General features: G+C 33.1%; 1 protein-coding gene across 2 annotated transcripts in view; it reads left to right on the top strand.

Annotated features, from left to right (window-relative positions):
- The first annotated feature begins 285 nt into the window (after positions 1 to 285).
- LOC123710416 overlaps positions 286 to 19,482 on the top strand; it is a 29,376-nt gene continuing 10,179 nt past the window's right edge. The window contains exons 1-13 of one of the 2 annotated variants that reach the window (XM_045662282.1): positions 286 to 299; positions 5,818 to 5,958; positions 6,188 to 6,312; positions 6,631 to 6,803; positions 7,339 to 7,469; positions 10,289 to 10,488; positions 10,863 to 11,051; positions 12,469 to 12,611; positions 13,294 to 13,445; positions 13,766 to 13,944; positions 14,560 to 14,735; positions 15,521 to 15,669; positions 16,328 to 16,588. In XM_045662282.1, the coding sequence (XP_045518238.1) occupies positions 5,820 to 5,958; positions 6,188 to 6,312; positions 6,631 to 6,803; positions 7,339 to 7,469; positions 10,289 to 10,488; positions 10,863 to 11,051; positions 12,469 to 12,611; positions 13,294 to 13,445; positions 13,766 to 13,944; positions 14,560 to 14,735; positions 15,521 to 15,669; positions 16,328 to 16,588 (2,017 nt within the window). In that variant the 5' untranslated portion in view covers positions 286 to 299; positions 5,818 to 5,819. Of the gene's footprint in view, positions 300 to 4,822; positions 4,907 to 5,817; positions 5,959 to 6,187; positions 6,313 to 6,630; positions 6,804 to 7,338; positions 7,470 to 10,288; positions 10,489 to 10,862; positions 11,052 to 12,468; positions 12,612 to 13,293; positions 13,446 to 13,765; positions 13,945 to 14,559; positions 14,736 to 15,520; positions 15,670 to 16,327; positions 16,589 to 19,482 lie in introns of those variants that run through there. The other variant, XM_045662284.1, reaches the window with a different exon arrangement.

Raw genomic sequence — 19,482 nt, 5'->3', positions numbered from 1 at the left:
CTTTCATCGTTTTAATGCCTTCCCACATTAGAGATTTCTAAATCACTTAAAATTAACGAATAATAAAACACTACAAATATTAAAGTTCTTTAATAAAATTGCTTAAAATGTTTTGTAGTACAAATTAATGGACCTAAACAACTTCCGCTCCATCGCGCGCCAAGAGCTACGCTCAAAGCAAATGCTCAGTGCACGTGTTGTGTCTGTGGCAAAAAGGCGGGAATTGGAAAACATTTTTCCTCTGTGCTTTTGTTTTTCAAATGACTCCATTAATACTGTTTACAGTTTGTGTTAATACGGTACGGTTATTTTTCTTTATTTACAAAAAAAATACAATGACGTATTTGGGACTTTATGACTTATTGAGTAATTTAAGTAATTTTAATTGACAACCATCTCTCTTTTTAGGTTTTCGAACCTAAGACGAGCATCAATAGTATAACTAATAGAAGCTACGAGCATTAGTTAATAAAGTATGATGTCTTATCAATATTTATTACCGGAAGTTATGTACTCTTTAATCTATTTACGTACATTTTTAAGTTTAATTAAAATTCATATAAAAGTACTTTGTCGCCGTTTAGTGCCGATAAAAAACAGGATTAATTCAAATACTAATTATTTTACATTAAATTATTTAACCATTCTTACTTAATAACACGAAACAGGACAGTGACATTTAATTAAGTCGTTTTAATCATCCATTGTCTTCTAAATGTTCGATACTCTTGTTAATTATTGTCTCTGTTAAGATTTATCTTGATAATAACAAACATCAAGTGGATATAACTTACCAAGGTCTACTTTTTGCTGCGTAGTTAAAACAGCATAATATATTTTATTTACTCGGTTATATTATTTTTAAAGTAAAACAATTTAAAACTGTACAGACACTCCTTTTTTATCAGCTATTTGCCTATTAATATGAGTTTTTTACTTGCCTTACACGTTTTTCAAGTTTTGTATATGTTTTTTAAATCAGACTACCTATTTACCAACTTGTAATAAGATCTAAGATCTTAGAGTTGAGAATTTCACGGTGAAGCCTTAGGATCAAGAATGCAGTAAGCCCTGCTGCTTGTTTTAAAATGCATCTCTAAATTTTTTAAAAAATTACAGGCTATGTTGTTCAGGGATAGCGAAGGATTCTAATGTTGAAAGAATTTTTTGGACCAGTCGGACCAGTAAGCCAAAACAAACAAACAAAACATTTTCTCATTTACTTTTTTATATCACCATGCATTTATACCGATGGAGCAGGCAGAAACCACGGATCTCCACATTGACCATGCATGATCGTCGGTTATGGATACTTTGACCTTGTCCCTTGTACCACTGGATTTGGTCCAGGTATATACAACAAAGCCTACCTACTGATCTTCGTATACGCCATATTAATTTATGTTATGCACGAGTGATAGTCACGTTATCGTTACAGTAACAATGATTCGCAGTGTCCTTGTAATAAACCGATATTTAAAAGTAAAAATGACATGTTATTTGTGAGCGTATTGTTGTTGGAAGGTCGAGGCAGTCGGCTGTGACGCACCTAATCGGTTAAAACATTTTTACTTGCCTGTGTTATGTTAAATTACACTTTATGTGGGCGTTAGCCTAGTGGTTCAGTCCGTGGCTCTCGAACTTAGGGGTTTGAAAATAATATATGAATTTATATGCTATGTAGTAGAAAATTTTGATACTCCCCCAAGTCATAAGGGTTATTCTAAAATTTTATTTCATCAAAAATACATATAAGCCCTAATTTAAGCGATAAAAGATTTACGTTGTCTCGTCTAAAAGACAGATTTCTTTCTTTTCACATTATTCACTCTTCGTATATTATGTAGTAAGTTCTGTGTATGTGTGGTATATAAATTTTATACTTCTATGAAGTATGTTATTAACCTTATTACAAGTTGGTAAATAGGTAGTCTGATTTAAAAAAACATATACAAAACTTGAAAAACGTGTAAGGCAAGTAAAAAACTCATATTAATAGGCAAATAGCTGATAAAAAAGGAGTGTATGTACAGTTTTAAATTGTTTTACTTTAAAAATAATATAACCGAGTAAATAAAATATATTATGCTGTTTTAACAACGCAGCAAAAAGTAGACCTTGGTAAGTTATTGGTCCGACTGGTCCAAAAAATTCTTTCAACATTAGAATCCTTCGCTATCCCTGAACAACATAGCCTGTAATTTTTTGAAAAAATTTAGAGATGCATTTTAAAACAAGCAGCAGGGCTTACTGCATTCTTGATCCTAAGGCTTCACCGTGAAATTCTCAACTCTAAGATCTTAGGTTTGAACCCTAGCTTTATACTAATGGGCTTTCTGTCTATTTGCTTATTTAACACTCCCTCGTACGGCGAAGGAAATGTCGTGAGGAAAGCGGCACCCAAAATCGACTGCACGTGTCAGGCACAGATTTTTTTGGAAAAATAAACATCACGAAACAGATACTATACTTCAGGCCAAGACCAAAATTAATGGGGCGACAGGTTTTTTGACTCAGCAATACGTAGGCAAGACATGATAAAAGCGAGACAAATTTTTTGTCGGGTCTTTTATCTAACCATACCTATCTCCAGACAAAGCGACTTAAGTACCGGCTTATCTCTGTCTTCTTTGCACCCCGAAATATGATACAAAATATTTCTCTTTAAGAAAATGCGGGACTACGGAATAGGAGAATATAAATATATTCCAGTGACACAATATATTTCTTTCAAGAGATTTGTATCTTCGCTACATAATTTCAATCTTTTAAAATAAATATTTAGTATATCAACACGATAAATCATCATAAATATATCTGAAGATCCTGTTTCCGATTCACGACGTAATGAAATGAACAAAAAAAAATGTGTTTTTTATTACTTAACACACTTAAAACGTCGTAATTGGATTTTACGATTCCACTACAAAATGAATGTCAAATACTGTTTTGACCACTCATCACAACGGCCCCACGGTCACCTGCGCATGGCGGAGCTAGCATAATGTCCTTTCCGCCGGAAATAGAACAATTACCGTTTTGATTCCGATTCATATTGTCCGAATCATGGTAATGGAGCTAAATTACTTGGATATTTATTCATGTATGTATTGTTAATATATTTGAAACTAGATGACATTCGGCAGTTATGTTTCGTTGGTTTTTACTTTTTTTAATATTTTTAATCAATATTTTTATATACGGAATATTAAACTGTTTTTATAAGTAATCATAACAATCAATTCTACAGTATTTACAATTTACTTGTGTAAGTGATACCGTCGCACATGGACACTCACATTGCCAGAAGGTTCGGAAGTGCGGCTAACATTTTTAACAACACTGGAGCAATCAGTCGAGATTATACTCAATTTTATGAACATAGGAAGCATGTTTTGTACCAAATACTTCTGCTAGTTAGTGAACAATTCTACAATATTTAAAATATAATTACAATATAACTACCGGCTGTATTACATAGAAAATCCATGAAAAAAATAACATAGACTCACTAATCTAGGAATAATATGTACTGTCACGATACTATTTAATTTTGCGGGCCTTTTAAATGATATATTAACTATTCTCAGAAGTTCTTTTTTATTTTTATTATTATTATTACAAAAGAGTGGCGGAGAGTTTATTGCCAATTCTTCTCGTCCGTTATACGCCCTTGATTTGAGAACTGGCAGTAAATGTAAAATTAGAAGCATTTAATATATATTTCTTTATTGACGTTCGTAAGTGTACTTTGTGTTACCTAAATGCCTTTGTATCTGAATTATTAAACGAGATAGATAGGTCAGGGTTTCTAAAATTGTATAACGAATGATATATTTACCATTATTGATAATTATATTTATGGTTAGTTAATATTGAAATAGTTGATATATACTTATTGTATTTAATAATTAGAATATAAATAACACTTCTCTTGTAAGTCTTACGATTGCCCTCAATATTTCCCGCGAAGACGCTGGCCAATCGTAGAAACCGTTTGGTGTGTGAAGACTGTGATACTTTGTATTTTATACAACAATATCCGGTGAATTTTAAAATAAATACCAATTTGTTATTAATCAGGTAATTTAATAAATAAATGATTTGTATTATTAATATCTTAAATGATTAGTAGCTAAAATAGATAAAATTATCTATATTTAATGTGGTTTTGTTAATAATAGTTCTATTGACAAGACCATTGGTTGATTTTTCTCAAATAGTGACGCGGGCAAATGTCGGCGTTATCTCGTTCCGTCGGTAGGTCCGAGGTTGGGTGGGTGTTATATTTTGGAGAACGATTAGAGATTGTCATGATTTTTTTAAAGTTTAAATTAGTGTGCATATATAGAGTACTTATTTAGATATCCTGCATATCTGGAAGAAGTTTAACAGATAGATATAAAAATAACTATCCGCAAAGTCTTATGGTGCTACGTAATATTTGATGGGAATGGCTATATAGACTACCTTCTACTTCGATTTTGTTCGATTTGGAGATATTGGCCATGGGGTCTAATGATTAGGCGTAGATAATTTACACTTGAGGTAGCCTAAAATACTTACAGTAAACATTTTATTACACAGGTACAGGATACAATTTATCTTTGAGAATCGCGTCACACATTTTTTACGAGAGTAATTACTAAGAGGTATTCCTAATCACTATAATTATAATTCAATGAGATAAAATTTTTTTGGTTTGTTCATACAATGTAATTTACTGCAATAAACAACTTAACTTTAACATAAAATTGACTTAATTATTTTCATAGATATCGTCGCGAAACAGTTTTTTATTATTGCTTCAGTGAGCATTGTTGGCCTAGCGGATTCAGCGCGCTACTCTCATACTTGAGGTTGTATGTTCCATCACTGGCTGTGCACCAATGGACTTGCTTTCTCTGTGCGTATTTAACATTTGCTTGAACCGTGAAGGAATACATCGTGAGGAAACGGTTTTCCTCAGACCTAAAAAAAATATGGCGTGCGTCATACACACGAGGCGAACAAACGGTCATGAATTAGATGCAGAAATCTGAGGCCCAGATCTAAAAAGGTTGTAGTGTTACTGATAAAAATTGATTTGTATTTTACTTTACTAATATATATTATAAGTAAATTACTTATATAACAGCAGCGCAACTGCATTATAATTTGTTTACTCAAAAATATTTATTGACATTGATAAGGAATTATTTTACATCCATATAATAGTAAATTATGACTGTTATTTTATTCAACATCAAACGTTAAAAGGACTAATTAATTTTTTTAATAATTCACATCTTATAAGTAACCATTTCATTTATTATATTGTAATGTTATTTGATTTCGGGTTTATTAAAGACACTAATTAGAAGAAAATTATTTTTGCATGCTATTATTAAAGGGCGTATAGATAGCCCCTATTTGCTGTCGTTTATTTCTCTAAGAATCCCTCCACCGTATGCGACAAGATAAACATAATTGTTCTATGTGCCTTGTACGAAGACTAGCTAGGTTGTTTAAAGGTTTCGCTAACAAAACGCTAATTATGAGGATATTTATATTTTCCACTGAACTTTAGAGAATGTAAGGAAGGTTGACTTTGTTTAGCAGTAACAATTTTCTTTATAATTTTATATATTAATTGTGGTTTGTTCAAGGCTTTCTTTTTATCTATTAATGTACTTATGTTTTGCGTTCATATGTATTGTTTATCAATGTAATCTGTTTAGCTTTATATATTATGTAACTGTTTTGTTTCATATGGATATGTCTTAGCTGTAAGATTAAAAGCAAGTGAAGATTAAAAAGTAAAGGTGACTATTTCAGAAATGGGGTCCAGCGCTTCAGCTATAAGTGAAACTCCAGATGGGGACTTACGCTTGCCAGCATCCGGACTACGGTTTAGTACTCATCATCTCAGATCTCTCAACGCATATATTGAAACATTATATGAAGAGGATCAGAAAAGTAAAGATTTCGTTCTTTATGGGATTGCACTAATATATAAAATTGTCATTTATAAAATGTTTGTGTGAATTTAAAAAAAAATGTTTCACGTACAATTGTAATTGTAACCAAGAACTAGAAAACCAGATTTGGCTACCGACAAAATTATATCTGTTTCGAGTAGGCAAATAAGGCTCCCTGTTCGTAATAAAAGACATACGTAGGTTATTTATATGTTCGAATACCACAGACCGAATGTCAGTGTCAACGGAGATGATGGTGGAAGCTCTCGTTCAAAAACTTGTGGATGGAGCTGGGCAGAGGGACCCTCGGTTTCGTTGTAGTCATCTGATAGCCTTGCACCGAGGGAAGAAGGTAATATTATTTCTTTAAAGACTTTTGACGAGATTTTGGAGGAACATACAACCTTGTGGTGCAATTCTAAATAAACATAGTGCTTTTGCATTGGCACATCAAACAATTTTCAATTTTTCATAAAAGCTGTTGGCTACCAAATAAACAATAATTCATTCATATTCATCATAAACTTTAAACGCCTATAAAAGTTATAAAACACCTGTACAAGATCGTAGAAGGGACGAGAATAACTGCCACTCTTTGTAATCGCCTGGATTTTAAGATGGAGTTTAGCCTCACTAATAAACGTTGAAAGTATTTTTACATACTATACAGATGCGGTCTAGATCCCTAGAATACCTGGTCACCATCGATTCATTACCACCTCTTAACACGGATGATGACTGCAGTCTCCAAGAAAGCCCAGTGGGTTATGGGAAGGTACGCTTGTCTGGCCGAGAGGCAGATAAATGGGGAGAGTTTCTAACCTCGGCAGGTTATTTATGTAGGTAAGTAAATTTTTCAGTTCATATTTATCTATTTATAGTAAAAAGGCATGTATTATTCCAAATAATAATTAACTAACCACGTTAGTGATCGGCTATCGCTCGTTTCGTTCGAAATCGAACCAACAATGTGAATATATATTCCCCGTTTTATGCTTTATGTTATGTCATGATAGCATAGACATACTTAACATACATATATCTTTATCGAATTATCTAAATAGTCGCATAAGTTTAGTTGTTGCTTGTAGTTGCCAAGTAGTTGCTTGTTTTTAGTACATCTTTGATTCATAGATTTAAAAACAGTTACCCAACGGATAAATATTTCCGAACCTTCGACTTAGGCTCAAGAAAAGAGCCTGGTATTGAGAGTGGTATCACTATGGTGGTGGCAGTATCATTTAACAGGTGAGCCTTTTGTCCGTTTGCGTTCTATGAAAAAAAACTTGTATGTTACGCGCAATTGTATTGAAATATTTTTATTAAATTGGCCGTATTAAGATATATACAATTAATTAAAAAAAACTAAACTGTAAAGGGATAAAATTGTGGAGAGATGGGTGCAATTGATAGCACGTTGCGCGCAGTCACGCGGAGGTGGCGCTTCAAGAGTCCTCTGCGCACGCGCGCATCAACATGCATTACCGTATTCCTACTGCTATCTCGAAAGTAAGTGTCTGAAGATGAATCTGTAAAGTGATATTACATGGAACATATAAAATACATTTTAGAAAGAAAACGATGTAAATAAAAATGTCATAGAAGGTTTCTTTATGAAACAAACGCAATTCAACTTTTCATGGCTTTTAAAGGCTACATAGCTCTTCTATCCTATCATATTTTATTGAAGTACACTACTTCACATAGTAACATAAAGTGAAGGTGTAACTAATATTGTTTTTTTTTTATATTTAAAGTTGAGTATAAAAAAACAAACCCGTGGCGCTACAACCTTGTTAGGTCTGGGCTTTAGTTTTCTATATGCGTTTCATGATCATTTGTCAATCTAATGTGCAAGTAAGTGATCAACCTCACGTGCCTGACATACGCTGTCACCTTTTTGTGTCTCAGGCAAGCCGGTTTCCTCAAAATGTTTTCCTTCACCGTTCGAGCGAATGTTAAATGCGCACATAGACACAGAAGTCTGTTGGTACACTGCCGGGGTGCGAACCTATGACCTCAAGGGTGAGAGTCGCACGCTGTAGCCACTAGGCCAACACTGCTCTTATTTGTAATATCAAAAATAGAGGTATATAAAAATAACTTTATTCATATAGGTAACCAAGTTCACTTATGAACGTCAACAGAAAATATGTTAAATTGATTCTAAATTTACATTTACTACCAGTTCGCAAGTCAAGGGCGTAGAGTCCCTATAACACGTTGAGAAATAATTTAACAAGTAACATCAAGTTAAATAATCTCATTATAAATGACCTAAATATATCCAATATATATAATTTTTTCAATGTCTTATTAAGAACATTAAATTATTTAAAATCGGTGTCAAATGTATGGGTCCAAATACTCGCCTACGCTAATAACACTCTATTGTTCCCATTTCTCGTATTATTCATAACTTTCAATTGGTATGTGCTATTCGGCGTCCATCAAAGCGCAATATAATCGAGCCGCGTAATAATTGGAAATTTACATAAATTCACCAAGTTTCCTAACTTTGGAAATTCGGGCGTGATGTGTTTCGGTGAAGTTGCTCCGACTTTAAATGGATTATACATCACCTCATGCCACAGAGCGATAAGACCAGTAAGATTATTTACTGGAGAAAGGCACTATTTTTGTCTAATATTTCGAATTTTTTAAATACATATCTCTTCACTGAGTCATGGCACATTACGATTTAGCCTAACTTAAGACTCATAAGTAATTTCAGTCTAACCTAATTTACTAATAAGGATATTTAAACTCGTATAAGAAAGTATCCAGTATAACTTCTTACAGTCTCTATTAAGAGGATGACACTCTGTTCTTGTGATCTATGTTTTCACTTACCACTAACACTAGCACTTAAGCCTTATACTGATGACGACTTATAAAGCCATTTAAAGGTGGTTGTTAGATGTAAGAAAGATCTTCTGTTTATAAAAAATCCGTTGAGGTGTTGCATTAAACCCATCAAATTTTTCATTAACCATAAACAATAGAAGCTTAAATGGTCCGATTCAAGTTAAAAACGCAGAAAATATCATTATTTTTAAGAACAATTAATTTATGTTAGAAAAGGAAACAACAAACACATCACAAATACAAGGTATGTGGTGTATAAAATAGATTTACAAATACTTTACAGTATAAATAACAGAATACAATAAACAGAAATATACTAATAATAATAGTTAGCAGTATTGGCAAAGGTTTAAAAGTGCGACTCAATCCTGGGGTCCTAGGTTTGATCCCCGTCTATGAACCAATGGACTTTCTGTCTATGTGCGGATTTAACACTCGCTTGTACGGTGAAGGTAAACATCGTGAGGAATTGGCATCCCTTAGACTCAAAAAGTCGACGGTGTGACGATTTATCACGGAATAGATGCAAAATCTGAGGTTCAGTCCTAAAAGGTTTTAGTGAAATTGTTATACTAATCATTATAGTTGTTAAATTTGGAAATTAATGTTGTTTGCACTATATTATAATGATTTGCCCCATATTGCGTTCGGTCGTGTTCGACACGTGTGTTTGTATCTGTGTAGATAATTATGTTAAGACACTCGTGCGTATAAAATCTCTTGCGCTGATCTGCAAGTATGAAGTGCAACAATCGTTGCAGAATCGGTTTAGCAAATTTTGCACATTCAAAATAAATTACAAGAAAGTCAACAAACATTCAAAATTATGTTATTCTCGCTGGATAAGCCCACTTTGTCACAAAGTTGGCCTGAATCCGAAACCAACTTCACGTCAAAATTTAACTGCATACGCTGCACCGTGATAATGCGAGTGACAAGTTGGCAACTAGTTCCTCGTATGGAGGATTAAGGAAGGAATAAACAACTCTATTGTAAGCAAAACATATCGAAAAATCGAAATATTCTTATCTAAAATATATTTATAAAATGCTATTATAGTGGACATTTTTGCATATAATACAAATTTGTCTTTATTTATTGTAAAAAATATTGTAAGTTATTAGTGAAGAGTATACCACGAACACAATTTTGTTTTGTCTAATAAGGGTGTAATGTAAAAGTAATTATGTAACATTAAACCGACGGTAAATTATACATGACCTCGCCAGAAATAACTGTATACATATGTGTGCCCATACCTCACATCTCATATCTAAAGCTCTAAAGAGCTTAGTGTATGGTAACCGATTCATAAATCTTGAACTTTCCATAAGTTGAGATATAACCCGATTAAAAGTATTAGTACCTAAGAAATAATATTCGGTTTGGAAAGCATTAGATTTTTTTAAGGGGTAGAAATTTACAATATGCAAATTCTTATAATAAAAAACACCTATCAGCATCACACCAGAGCTCAACAGAGCGCCGATTGGCGATAGTGGAAGGTCCGGCCTGGGTTATGCTCCGTGTCGGGGCGGGAGAGGCGGAGGCGAAGTTAATGCTGGGCGCAAGGGTGGGCGGATGCAGCCCTCACGCGTATACCAGTACTGTGCCCATCACACATCCGTTGGCCTTGCTTCATTATACCGCTGCTAAAGGGGTCAGTATTGGTAAATAGAATTACAGATTCGTTTACAGATAGCTGGCTCCTGCAACTGGCTTTAACTATATCAGATTATAACGAACTCATAAATATAATCAAAACTGTAGCATAGCTGTAGCTGTGGAATCGGCTCCCAATGGAGGACTTTACTGGGAGATATGACCGCTTTTTAATTAAATTAAAAAGAAAGCTTACTCCTCCTTAAAAGGTCGACAGAGTAGACGCTGAACCGTGGATTCGTTTATAAAGAATTGATATAAAAGAAAGTAATTATTGGTACTGGTAAACTAAGCAGTTATTTTTTGCTTCATTACTCGTTGCTGCAATTATAAAGTAATATTTTATATTTAAATAAATATTCAACATTGCAGGGTTACTACGCAGTAACAGTAGGTCCACCATCATCAATGGTCTGTGCTGAACGATCTTCTACCTGGCAATTGTGGCACCCGGCACTGGAAGCCACATTGGACTCGCATTGTGCAGAGTATTCTCATGTAGGAAAAGTGGCTGGTGCCTTGAATGTGTTGGTTGACAAGATGAGAGAAGGATGCTATGAGGTAAACATGCAAAGAAATTGATGGCATTTCTTGGTCTCTCTGACTTTATACTAATACAAGAAGTTTGAATTGTCGTGATTTTGGTAACTTTGAACGTTTATTTAATGGATAAAAATCTGAACAAACTTAGTACATATAAAGTTTAGAATTTGACGTAAAGCCTCTATAAAATTTGGCATAAAACTAATATCATGGCTGTGGATCAAATAAATTCCTTCAAATTTATTTAAGTTGATAAAATTTATGTATTTTTTTACTATTAACATCGTGAAATTTTCGAAGCAAACATTTGTTTGATGCGGGATGAGATAGTGGTCGTTACGAAGTCGAATTGAAGCGATAAATCTCCGGGAATTGCCAACCTTTCTTGTAAGGCGTACAAAATCTTAGTGTGAAGTTTTTCTTTGTATCCTCCGTAACAAAAAGGCAGATTGATAACTGTAATCACGTTAACTATATTATGTCTTTTATACAACACATAAAGTAATAAATTACCAAAATATTTATCGACATAAATTGTAAAAAAAACACGAAACAAACAAGATTTCCGATTTTCCGAGCTATTTAACTTTCACAATCGGCTCGGAAAGTGTGACTCGAATAATTAATAAATCATGTATTAGCAAAGAAACTCAGATTGATAAAAACCGCACATCCATTTTAAAAGGGTCTTCCAAAAATATAAATTTTATCATAATGTCATAATAAGAACATTTAAGATATTTAAAATTGTTGTCCAAACTTATAATCTAAAAACTCTGGTACATTATAAAGGGACAGTCGTCAAACGTATTCGATTTACCCTTAGCTCCTCTTAACACGAACTTTACCGTTATTTATATAAAAACAAACATATTACAGTAGGGTAAGTGTAAGTTTTGTTTGAGTACACATCTTAGTTAAATATTTGAACCATCTTATTCTTTCCAAATTCCTTATACATGTCAGTCCCGTATGAACGAACGTATTGGATTTGTCATACTCCGCCGTCAATAAACTAAGCGCAAAGTCTTTGAAACTTATTCACTTTGCTCGTTAACTTCTCGATATAATTTGTCGAGCGATTTATCATCAAATATTATTTAAAATACATATTTAAATGAAAAATGTGAAACTCCCTAGTATATATATACAAAATATATATATATATATATATATATATATATATATATATATATATATATATATTTTGTATCAGAAGGTAATAATTGTTAACTGTGGGGTATGTTTGAATATGTATTCCGTTTTTGGCTTTTGTGTTTAATGTTATAGATATTGTATAATAAGTAGCTGTGCACAATCAAATATATAAATAGTAAAGCATCTATGCTACTGTAGTCGTAAATAATAAATATTATTATTTAGAAATTGTTAAGCATAATTGGATAGGTTTATGGCAATAGTGTGATATATACAGGGTTCTCTCCAACTGCTAAGTCGCTATGCAGCGAGTTGCGCTTTCCGGCGTCGCCTCTATCGATGTTCCACCTATAAAAGCATCACTGCAAGGGCCTGCCTGACTTCCCACGTCTCCTATCACCTTTTACTAATCTTAGATGAGTAAGTATATTAAAATGATGATATTAATTATAAATAAATATTATATTTATGTGACCTTTCCTCTTGTGACCAAGTAATGCTACAGACAGGGAGAGCTTTATAATGAATCCTAACGTTAGAAGACATAGATGTAAATAGATGAATATGGCCCATCTCCTCCTATGTAGTGTGTACTGCACCGGAACATGCCGTTGAAGTCCCGCTGGATTGAGAGAGCGACCCCGGAGCCTCCGTAACGGGACTTTGTAGAAATTACTCGAGTTCTTTTTAGTGGGTATTGCTCACCCTGTCTTTGAATAGCAGAGATGTTGGAGTGGGCCGAGTCCCAGATACCACTGCAACTTTCGGGAACAGGGGTTGCGCAAATTAATGTTCCACTTCGGATATAAAAAATGGTGTCACCGTAAAAATAATCTAAATTATAATTATTAATTCTTAACATCTGGCTTTTATAAGCAAAATACTTGACATTATTTGTAATTACCTGCTATTTATCTCTCTGATAAATGAGCTACAAAACCTCCGTTGTTATATAAAATGACAGGGTTCAATTGCTGACTAAATAATAATTGTTTTGGGTTGAATTTCCAATACATTTTAAGCTCTTCGTAGAAAATATGGTGATTCGTGAATGCTATATCACTGTTGGTATATATTTTATAATAAAACAATTCATATCCAGCCTACTTCAGCTATGTTCAGGCGGTGGTGTCACCGGTTTCGTATACCCTGTAGAGAAAGGTTGTCTCGTCAGAAGAGCGGCGAGAGACATCAACTGGACTGCTGATATCACTGCTCTGTCTCGATGTCTTCAATATTTGCATAGAATTACTGGTTAGTTTATTATAAAAGATAACAACTGAGGGTTGTAACGCACCATAACGGCCTGGTGTTTTTGATTCTTCGGGGTTTTCAATTTATTAGTTTAATAATAATAATTAAGTGTACTAAAAACGAAGTAATTTTGAAACTAGAATTGATTATGATGTGTGATATTGTTACTAATATATTTGATATTGTCTAATAACCTCTTAATAAATAACTGTGTGTATTATTTAAGGTAGAATTATTGTGAACCCCTTAAGGGCCACGCGAAAGCGCTTTATATAATAAAAATATACCAAAGACACATAAACTTCTCGAAATACTTTTAGGAGACGAAGAAATTCCTAAATCTCCCTCTGAAACATTGGAAACAGCGATTTTTAGTAAATGGGAGAGACTCTCACATGAAGTAAGATGCACTGGACCTGGGAGTTATACGAAGAGACAATTACGATATTTAAATAGAGTCACATCAGAATTAGTGCGATGCAAGCGTTCTATTGCATATGTAAGAAATCTTTAATCATTTTTATATAGATATAGATAGATTAGCAATTAGTATTTTGTGGTAGGTAAACAAAATTTCTTCTATAAGCTAAAACTTCGTGTATCTATAATTGCGTTTATCTTCTATTTACTATTAAACTAATTCGAGTAAAGACTGAAGTCGTATTAGTTACATTACTTATAACTAAAGAAAACCAATTTAGTTGATAATTGGCGGGGAGGTAGCTCAGAACATTTGAAAATATTACAATTACAAGTTTTGAAGTTGATCGGTTGATGTGTTTTATTTCGAGTTTCTATTAGTTTATCGAACCAATATTATCATTAATAATGCCACGACCAAGACAAAGCCTTAATGCAATAAATGGGTGGACCGATTTTTATGAGTGTTTCAGTGATTTCAGATTCGAGATTAGATTATTTACAATTAGATGTTTTTGTTTGTTCTTTTTTTTTAATTTTAAGTTCTGTGTACAGGACAACTTCTGTCGGGTCCGCTAGTAAATAATAAAATCGCTTTTCTATCTGTCAAAGATCTTTGTGTCTGTATTTATGTTTTCATGAAAAGAGACTAGTATTTTTTCCTTTAATGAATAAGTTATGGACTTGGTTGTAGGAAAGTCATAGTACATTTCGAGCCAACCTCATTCAAGTTACGGCAATGAATTTGAAGTCTGTCGAAGATTTGATTCACATAATGGCGATAATATTGGACCAAGCGCGTGATGTGTATTTGAATAATGTTAAAAGTAGAACAGTTGGAGAGTTTGAAAGGGAATTGACGGCTTATAGGTAAGTTTAAGGCTTTTTTGAAGTTATACTTCTTTTGGTGCTTTACGGAAAAATGATGAGAATAAATTTTTACGATGCGCGCGCACACCGTCACAAAAAAACCAACACCCTGAAGCTAGCATAGTCAACATTAAAAAAAAAGTACATTTCTTTAATTATGTAGAATTTACTTGTGATATTTAAATAAACTTTATTTAACAATAATGCGTTATAATAAAACTTTCAATGTATTAAATACCTTTTTCTATTGTTAGTGTCGTTTTTTCTAACGTAGAATAAGGCGAAAGATAAAGTTGTTAAGAAGATTTTTATCTTGTTACGATACAAAGAAGTATAACTTACAACACGTGTATATAAATAAGTACATTCACATGTTTTTATTTATTTAGTGAAGTATTTGTTAGTCGAGTTTTTTTGAATTTGTGTCCAATTATAAGATTTTTTAAGACAGATGATGAAGCAGTTTTATCATGAATTCAATGACTACTCAATAATTTTTAGATTTTAAACTTGATAAAAATAATATTTGATTTATTCTTATTTTTTTATTAATTATATAATTGAAATAATAAATTTTGACAGCATCAAAACGTATTAACAAAATTACGGTTATAGCAAATACAAAAATAAATTAATGTGTTTAAAACTTTTAGCATTGTACTTTATATCAATATGAGATTTTTTAAATAAAATAATACAATTCTACATAGTCATTAAATGAAATTATTTCCAAAAAGTTGACTAAAATATGTAAATTGCTAATATTTTGCCCCATATTGCGATAGGTCAAAAAAGTGGAATAAATTGAAAGACTACTACGATGCATCATCAGCGTGTTTAATAGACGCTGTGAGACGAGACAAGGACGTGAGAGAGGAAGACCTCACTGAAGACACGAGTCTCATGAATACTGTATTACACTGGCTTTATAAGGGTATGTAACTGTTAGATTTGCAACATTTTAGGATTTTTTTGAGATTATGAAGACGTAACAAACTCAAACTTCACCACACACCTCACCATATTGTACGAAAAAAGCTTACCAATGATTAAATGGCCGGCAACGCACTCGCACGCCCTCTGGCATTCAGTAGCCATGCGCGGCGGTATCATTTAACATCAGGTGAGCCTCCGTTTGCCCCCTGTTCTAAGTTATTTTCTTAATAAAGATCATTTTTTTAGCACACCTCTTATATGGATATTTTACAAAATAGAGATATTCCTTAAATTATTAGATGTCATGTAACAAGACTCCCCATGTGTGCGTGGACTAGTAGTGTCTTGCTTTTAGGGTACATGTATCGTACGCTATTTCTCACGCCTTTAATGTACATACATATTGTACTTTTTTTACTCGATAAAGCTAGCCTTTGCGACGACTTTACCCGCTATGAAACCATTTATCACTTTCAGGTTACCTACTTATACTGATGGTGACGAAAGTCCATAAAAACTCCTTCCTTCCTTAAATCAAAATTTATTAAAACCGGTTTCGGCGTGAAAGTGTATCATCATCTGATTGGTCGAGCATTTATAATATTAAGATGAGTACAACTTGGTCCATTAGCTGAAATTACACCAACGAATTTCAGGTGCAAAAGAAGATAAAAAATACCTTGGCCCAGTTTTAAAACCATTTCTAGATGATTTATTCGTGTCATCATTAGAAAACTCATGGTTTTCGGAGGATTATATATCGAAAAATTGTGATTTGGAAATTGACGGATTGAGGGAATACTGTATGGGGGTTCATGAAGGGGTCATAGAACCGCAAAAGGGACTGATCGAAGTGGCAAAGAAGCAAACTTGGGCTAAAGCAATCGTGGATTTTGTTGATAGGCACCGCCTTGTTGGTAAGTTGATAATTATTTTTAGTATTACGCCAAACGAACTGGGCCCTTAGTATCTTTGTACCGCTCGATTTAAAGGTTGCGGATATTGACAAAACTGTATAGGAATAGCATACAGAAACGTCGGCATCGCTGTAGCTATTGGAAGTATCATAGTAAGGGCCTCTTCTGAATTCGTTTTGTTAGAGATGAGACAAGTGTACGGTCTAATATATTCTATTAATATTAGTATTCATTTCTACGTTAGCGTATTCCAATGAATTAATAACTTCTTGCTAAACTTCTCTAAAGAAGTTTCAAGAATTTATTGTATTAATGTTATAAGCTTTTCACACGACCGTCACTGCCTATTTAAAGAATTCATAAATACGAGTTTTTCCTAAAGGGGTAAGTAGACATGACATACCTTCGTCCACTTTCATGATATTCACCAGCATGCGCGTTGGTTATAGATACTTTTAACTTGTACCTTCCCTGAACCACCTGGATTGTAGGGGGAGTGTAGGTCCAGGTATGTACAACAAAGATGTAGACACGACTTCATCATAAACGGTTGCCTTGTATATCCTACTAGTTACCCGCTTCTAATGCCTTCGTTCTAAACGGCCAAGCTAAGCTAACGGCTAAGCATTCCCCTTTGTATCCTTGTCATTCTCCGTAAGTCGACGTCCTCTTTTAATCCACACCTGTCACGTATTCCTATCACGCAATGTTTACACCACACAAACTTTTTACGCTCTCATTTCCACGACATTTATTCTACTTCCAATCTTGTTCTTCCACACCCAACATTAACTCCCGTGTGTTAACGTCGGGATAAGCACTCCTCAATGTACGGCCAGTCGACTCTCGGCATTGATTTTGCGGCATAGAATTGTCTTTCTATATCATTGTCATACATAGAGTAAATAATATTAACACAAAAAAATCTTCATAATTTCAGATCTTGTGTATTCTACTCTTTTCCTCGCTGTACAATCACTTTGTTTTGCGGACGTCGATAGCAATTTATTCATATGAATATAGGACTCTAAATTACTTTTACATAATTCATAAAAATTATCCCAAAAGGGCAAACAGGATCGGGGTTTAACAGAAACCAGCCGTTTCTGAACTCTCACAATACTTTTGTACCTGAGCCGTACTTTAATGAAATGGCCCCAAAATTTTGGTGAAATGTTAATGCCGGTAACATTGAAATGTATTTAATGGAAGTAAAATTAAATATTCTATTATTTATTATGTGGTTGCTTGTTCCACGTATTTGGATCGGTGGAATTTTGGTACCATATTTGCATTATGCATTAACGTAAGAAGTCTTTAAAAATAGTTTAAACCCTATAGTAATATGTAAAGATAATATCAATAGGAAATTTAATATTGACTGCATGTTAACACGTTTTTAATGTTTTTTCAAATAAATATTGTCTAATATTTTTAAAGTATAAATATATACATACTATATCGATCTATCATCTTCTTCTCAGTAGTTATATTTTATTATGATAATAAATATATTAAACTAACTATTCAATATTAGATAAGTCTTAGTGTAATGTATATAAGTGCAAGTGGACACACGAACATAGTGTCAAATCTTTATAGAACATTAAGACTGTTAATGAACGTTACCTTAGATTAAACTATTTATTAGTATTGTGGAATATAATATTACTTATTAGCCATAATTATTGTATAGGCTAGATTGTAATTCATGTTAAGTCGCACTCTCTTTATTGTAGGAAAAAAAATTAAAGCAAGAGAAATATTTGGTTTGCGAAATGTAATATACAATATAGTATATATATTTTCAAGGCTCTTCAAAGCAAGCACATCTAGTTTAAATTGTATCAAACCAAAGGGCGCTTAAAGGCAACTTTCCGATACTTTGCGAAGTTCCTTAAAGTAAAACTCGATATAAATAACTATATTCTGTATAATTATACTATATAATTATATTCTGAACTTTGCTTCTAGTAAATTGCTAGTAAATTTTACTCGACATTAAATGTTTTTAAGACGTGCTATATACTTGAAAATCGATAATTGACTCTGTGATTGTATACATACCCGATACATTTTTAACACCGCCCAACCATAATTTCAGCAAACATATTCAGCCAAACTGAAAAGATTGTATAAGTCAAACAATTCACAAAACGCATAAAAATTATGCTAGTTTATTTTGACATGAGGTTCGAAAAACTAACTTATAACAACTCTCAGCCACACGCACACACATACTCACACATTCACGCATACTTAAGTTCGTACACGACATTTGTTAAATTAGATGTAACTTTATGACTACATTTTGTTTAAAAAAATGTTTGAAACATGCACACTGTACTGTAATATTTGTAATCTAGTTAATCACAAGACAAGGGATCGCTTGTTGGACTAGCGTTGATAAATTTTGTCACAACCATATTTCTGTCCAGAATTTAAAATAAAATAAAATATTATTTTATTAAAACAAGGAAATCTTTTAATTAATTATTATACTTATTTTGACACGATTAGACTCATTTTAAACTGTTTGCTTTGATTGTTGTATGTTCACATTTGTCCTAGATTTGTAAGGCAATATAGCCAGCAGTATTCTCTTCATTATTTGTAAAAGGAATTAAAAGTATTAAGTGTTCCGAAGTAGGATTTTTCCAGACAAAAGCTACCAAATATTTGGCCTTTCTTTCTTCACGTTTGTGTTGTCATTTGTTTGACAATCGTCTATCTTTGGCCGTCCCTCGGGAAATCAAAAGTTAAACGTAAGGGTCATCCAGTTGTCTATCTTTAAGTTTAGGAAAGTGAACTGTTTCGAATTCAAAATAGGAGATTATTGTATCTGAAGAAATATCATTAGGTCCGTAGAAATGTAGTAAACACATATTTGCTGG

This window comes from Pieris brassicae, chromosome 5 (assembly GCF_905147105.1).
Source record: "Pieris brassicae chromosome 5, ilPieBrab1.1, whole genome shotgun sequence".
In the NCBI taxonomy this organism is placed as follows: domain Eukaryota; kingdom Metazoa; phylum Arthropoda; class Insecta; order Lepidoptera; family Pieridae; genus Pieris; species Pieris brassicae.
Note: the sequence above shows the minus strand (reverse complement) of the source record. Positions and strands in the feature narration are given on the sequence as shown.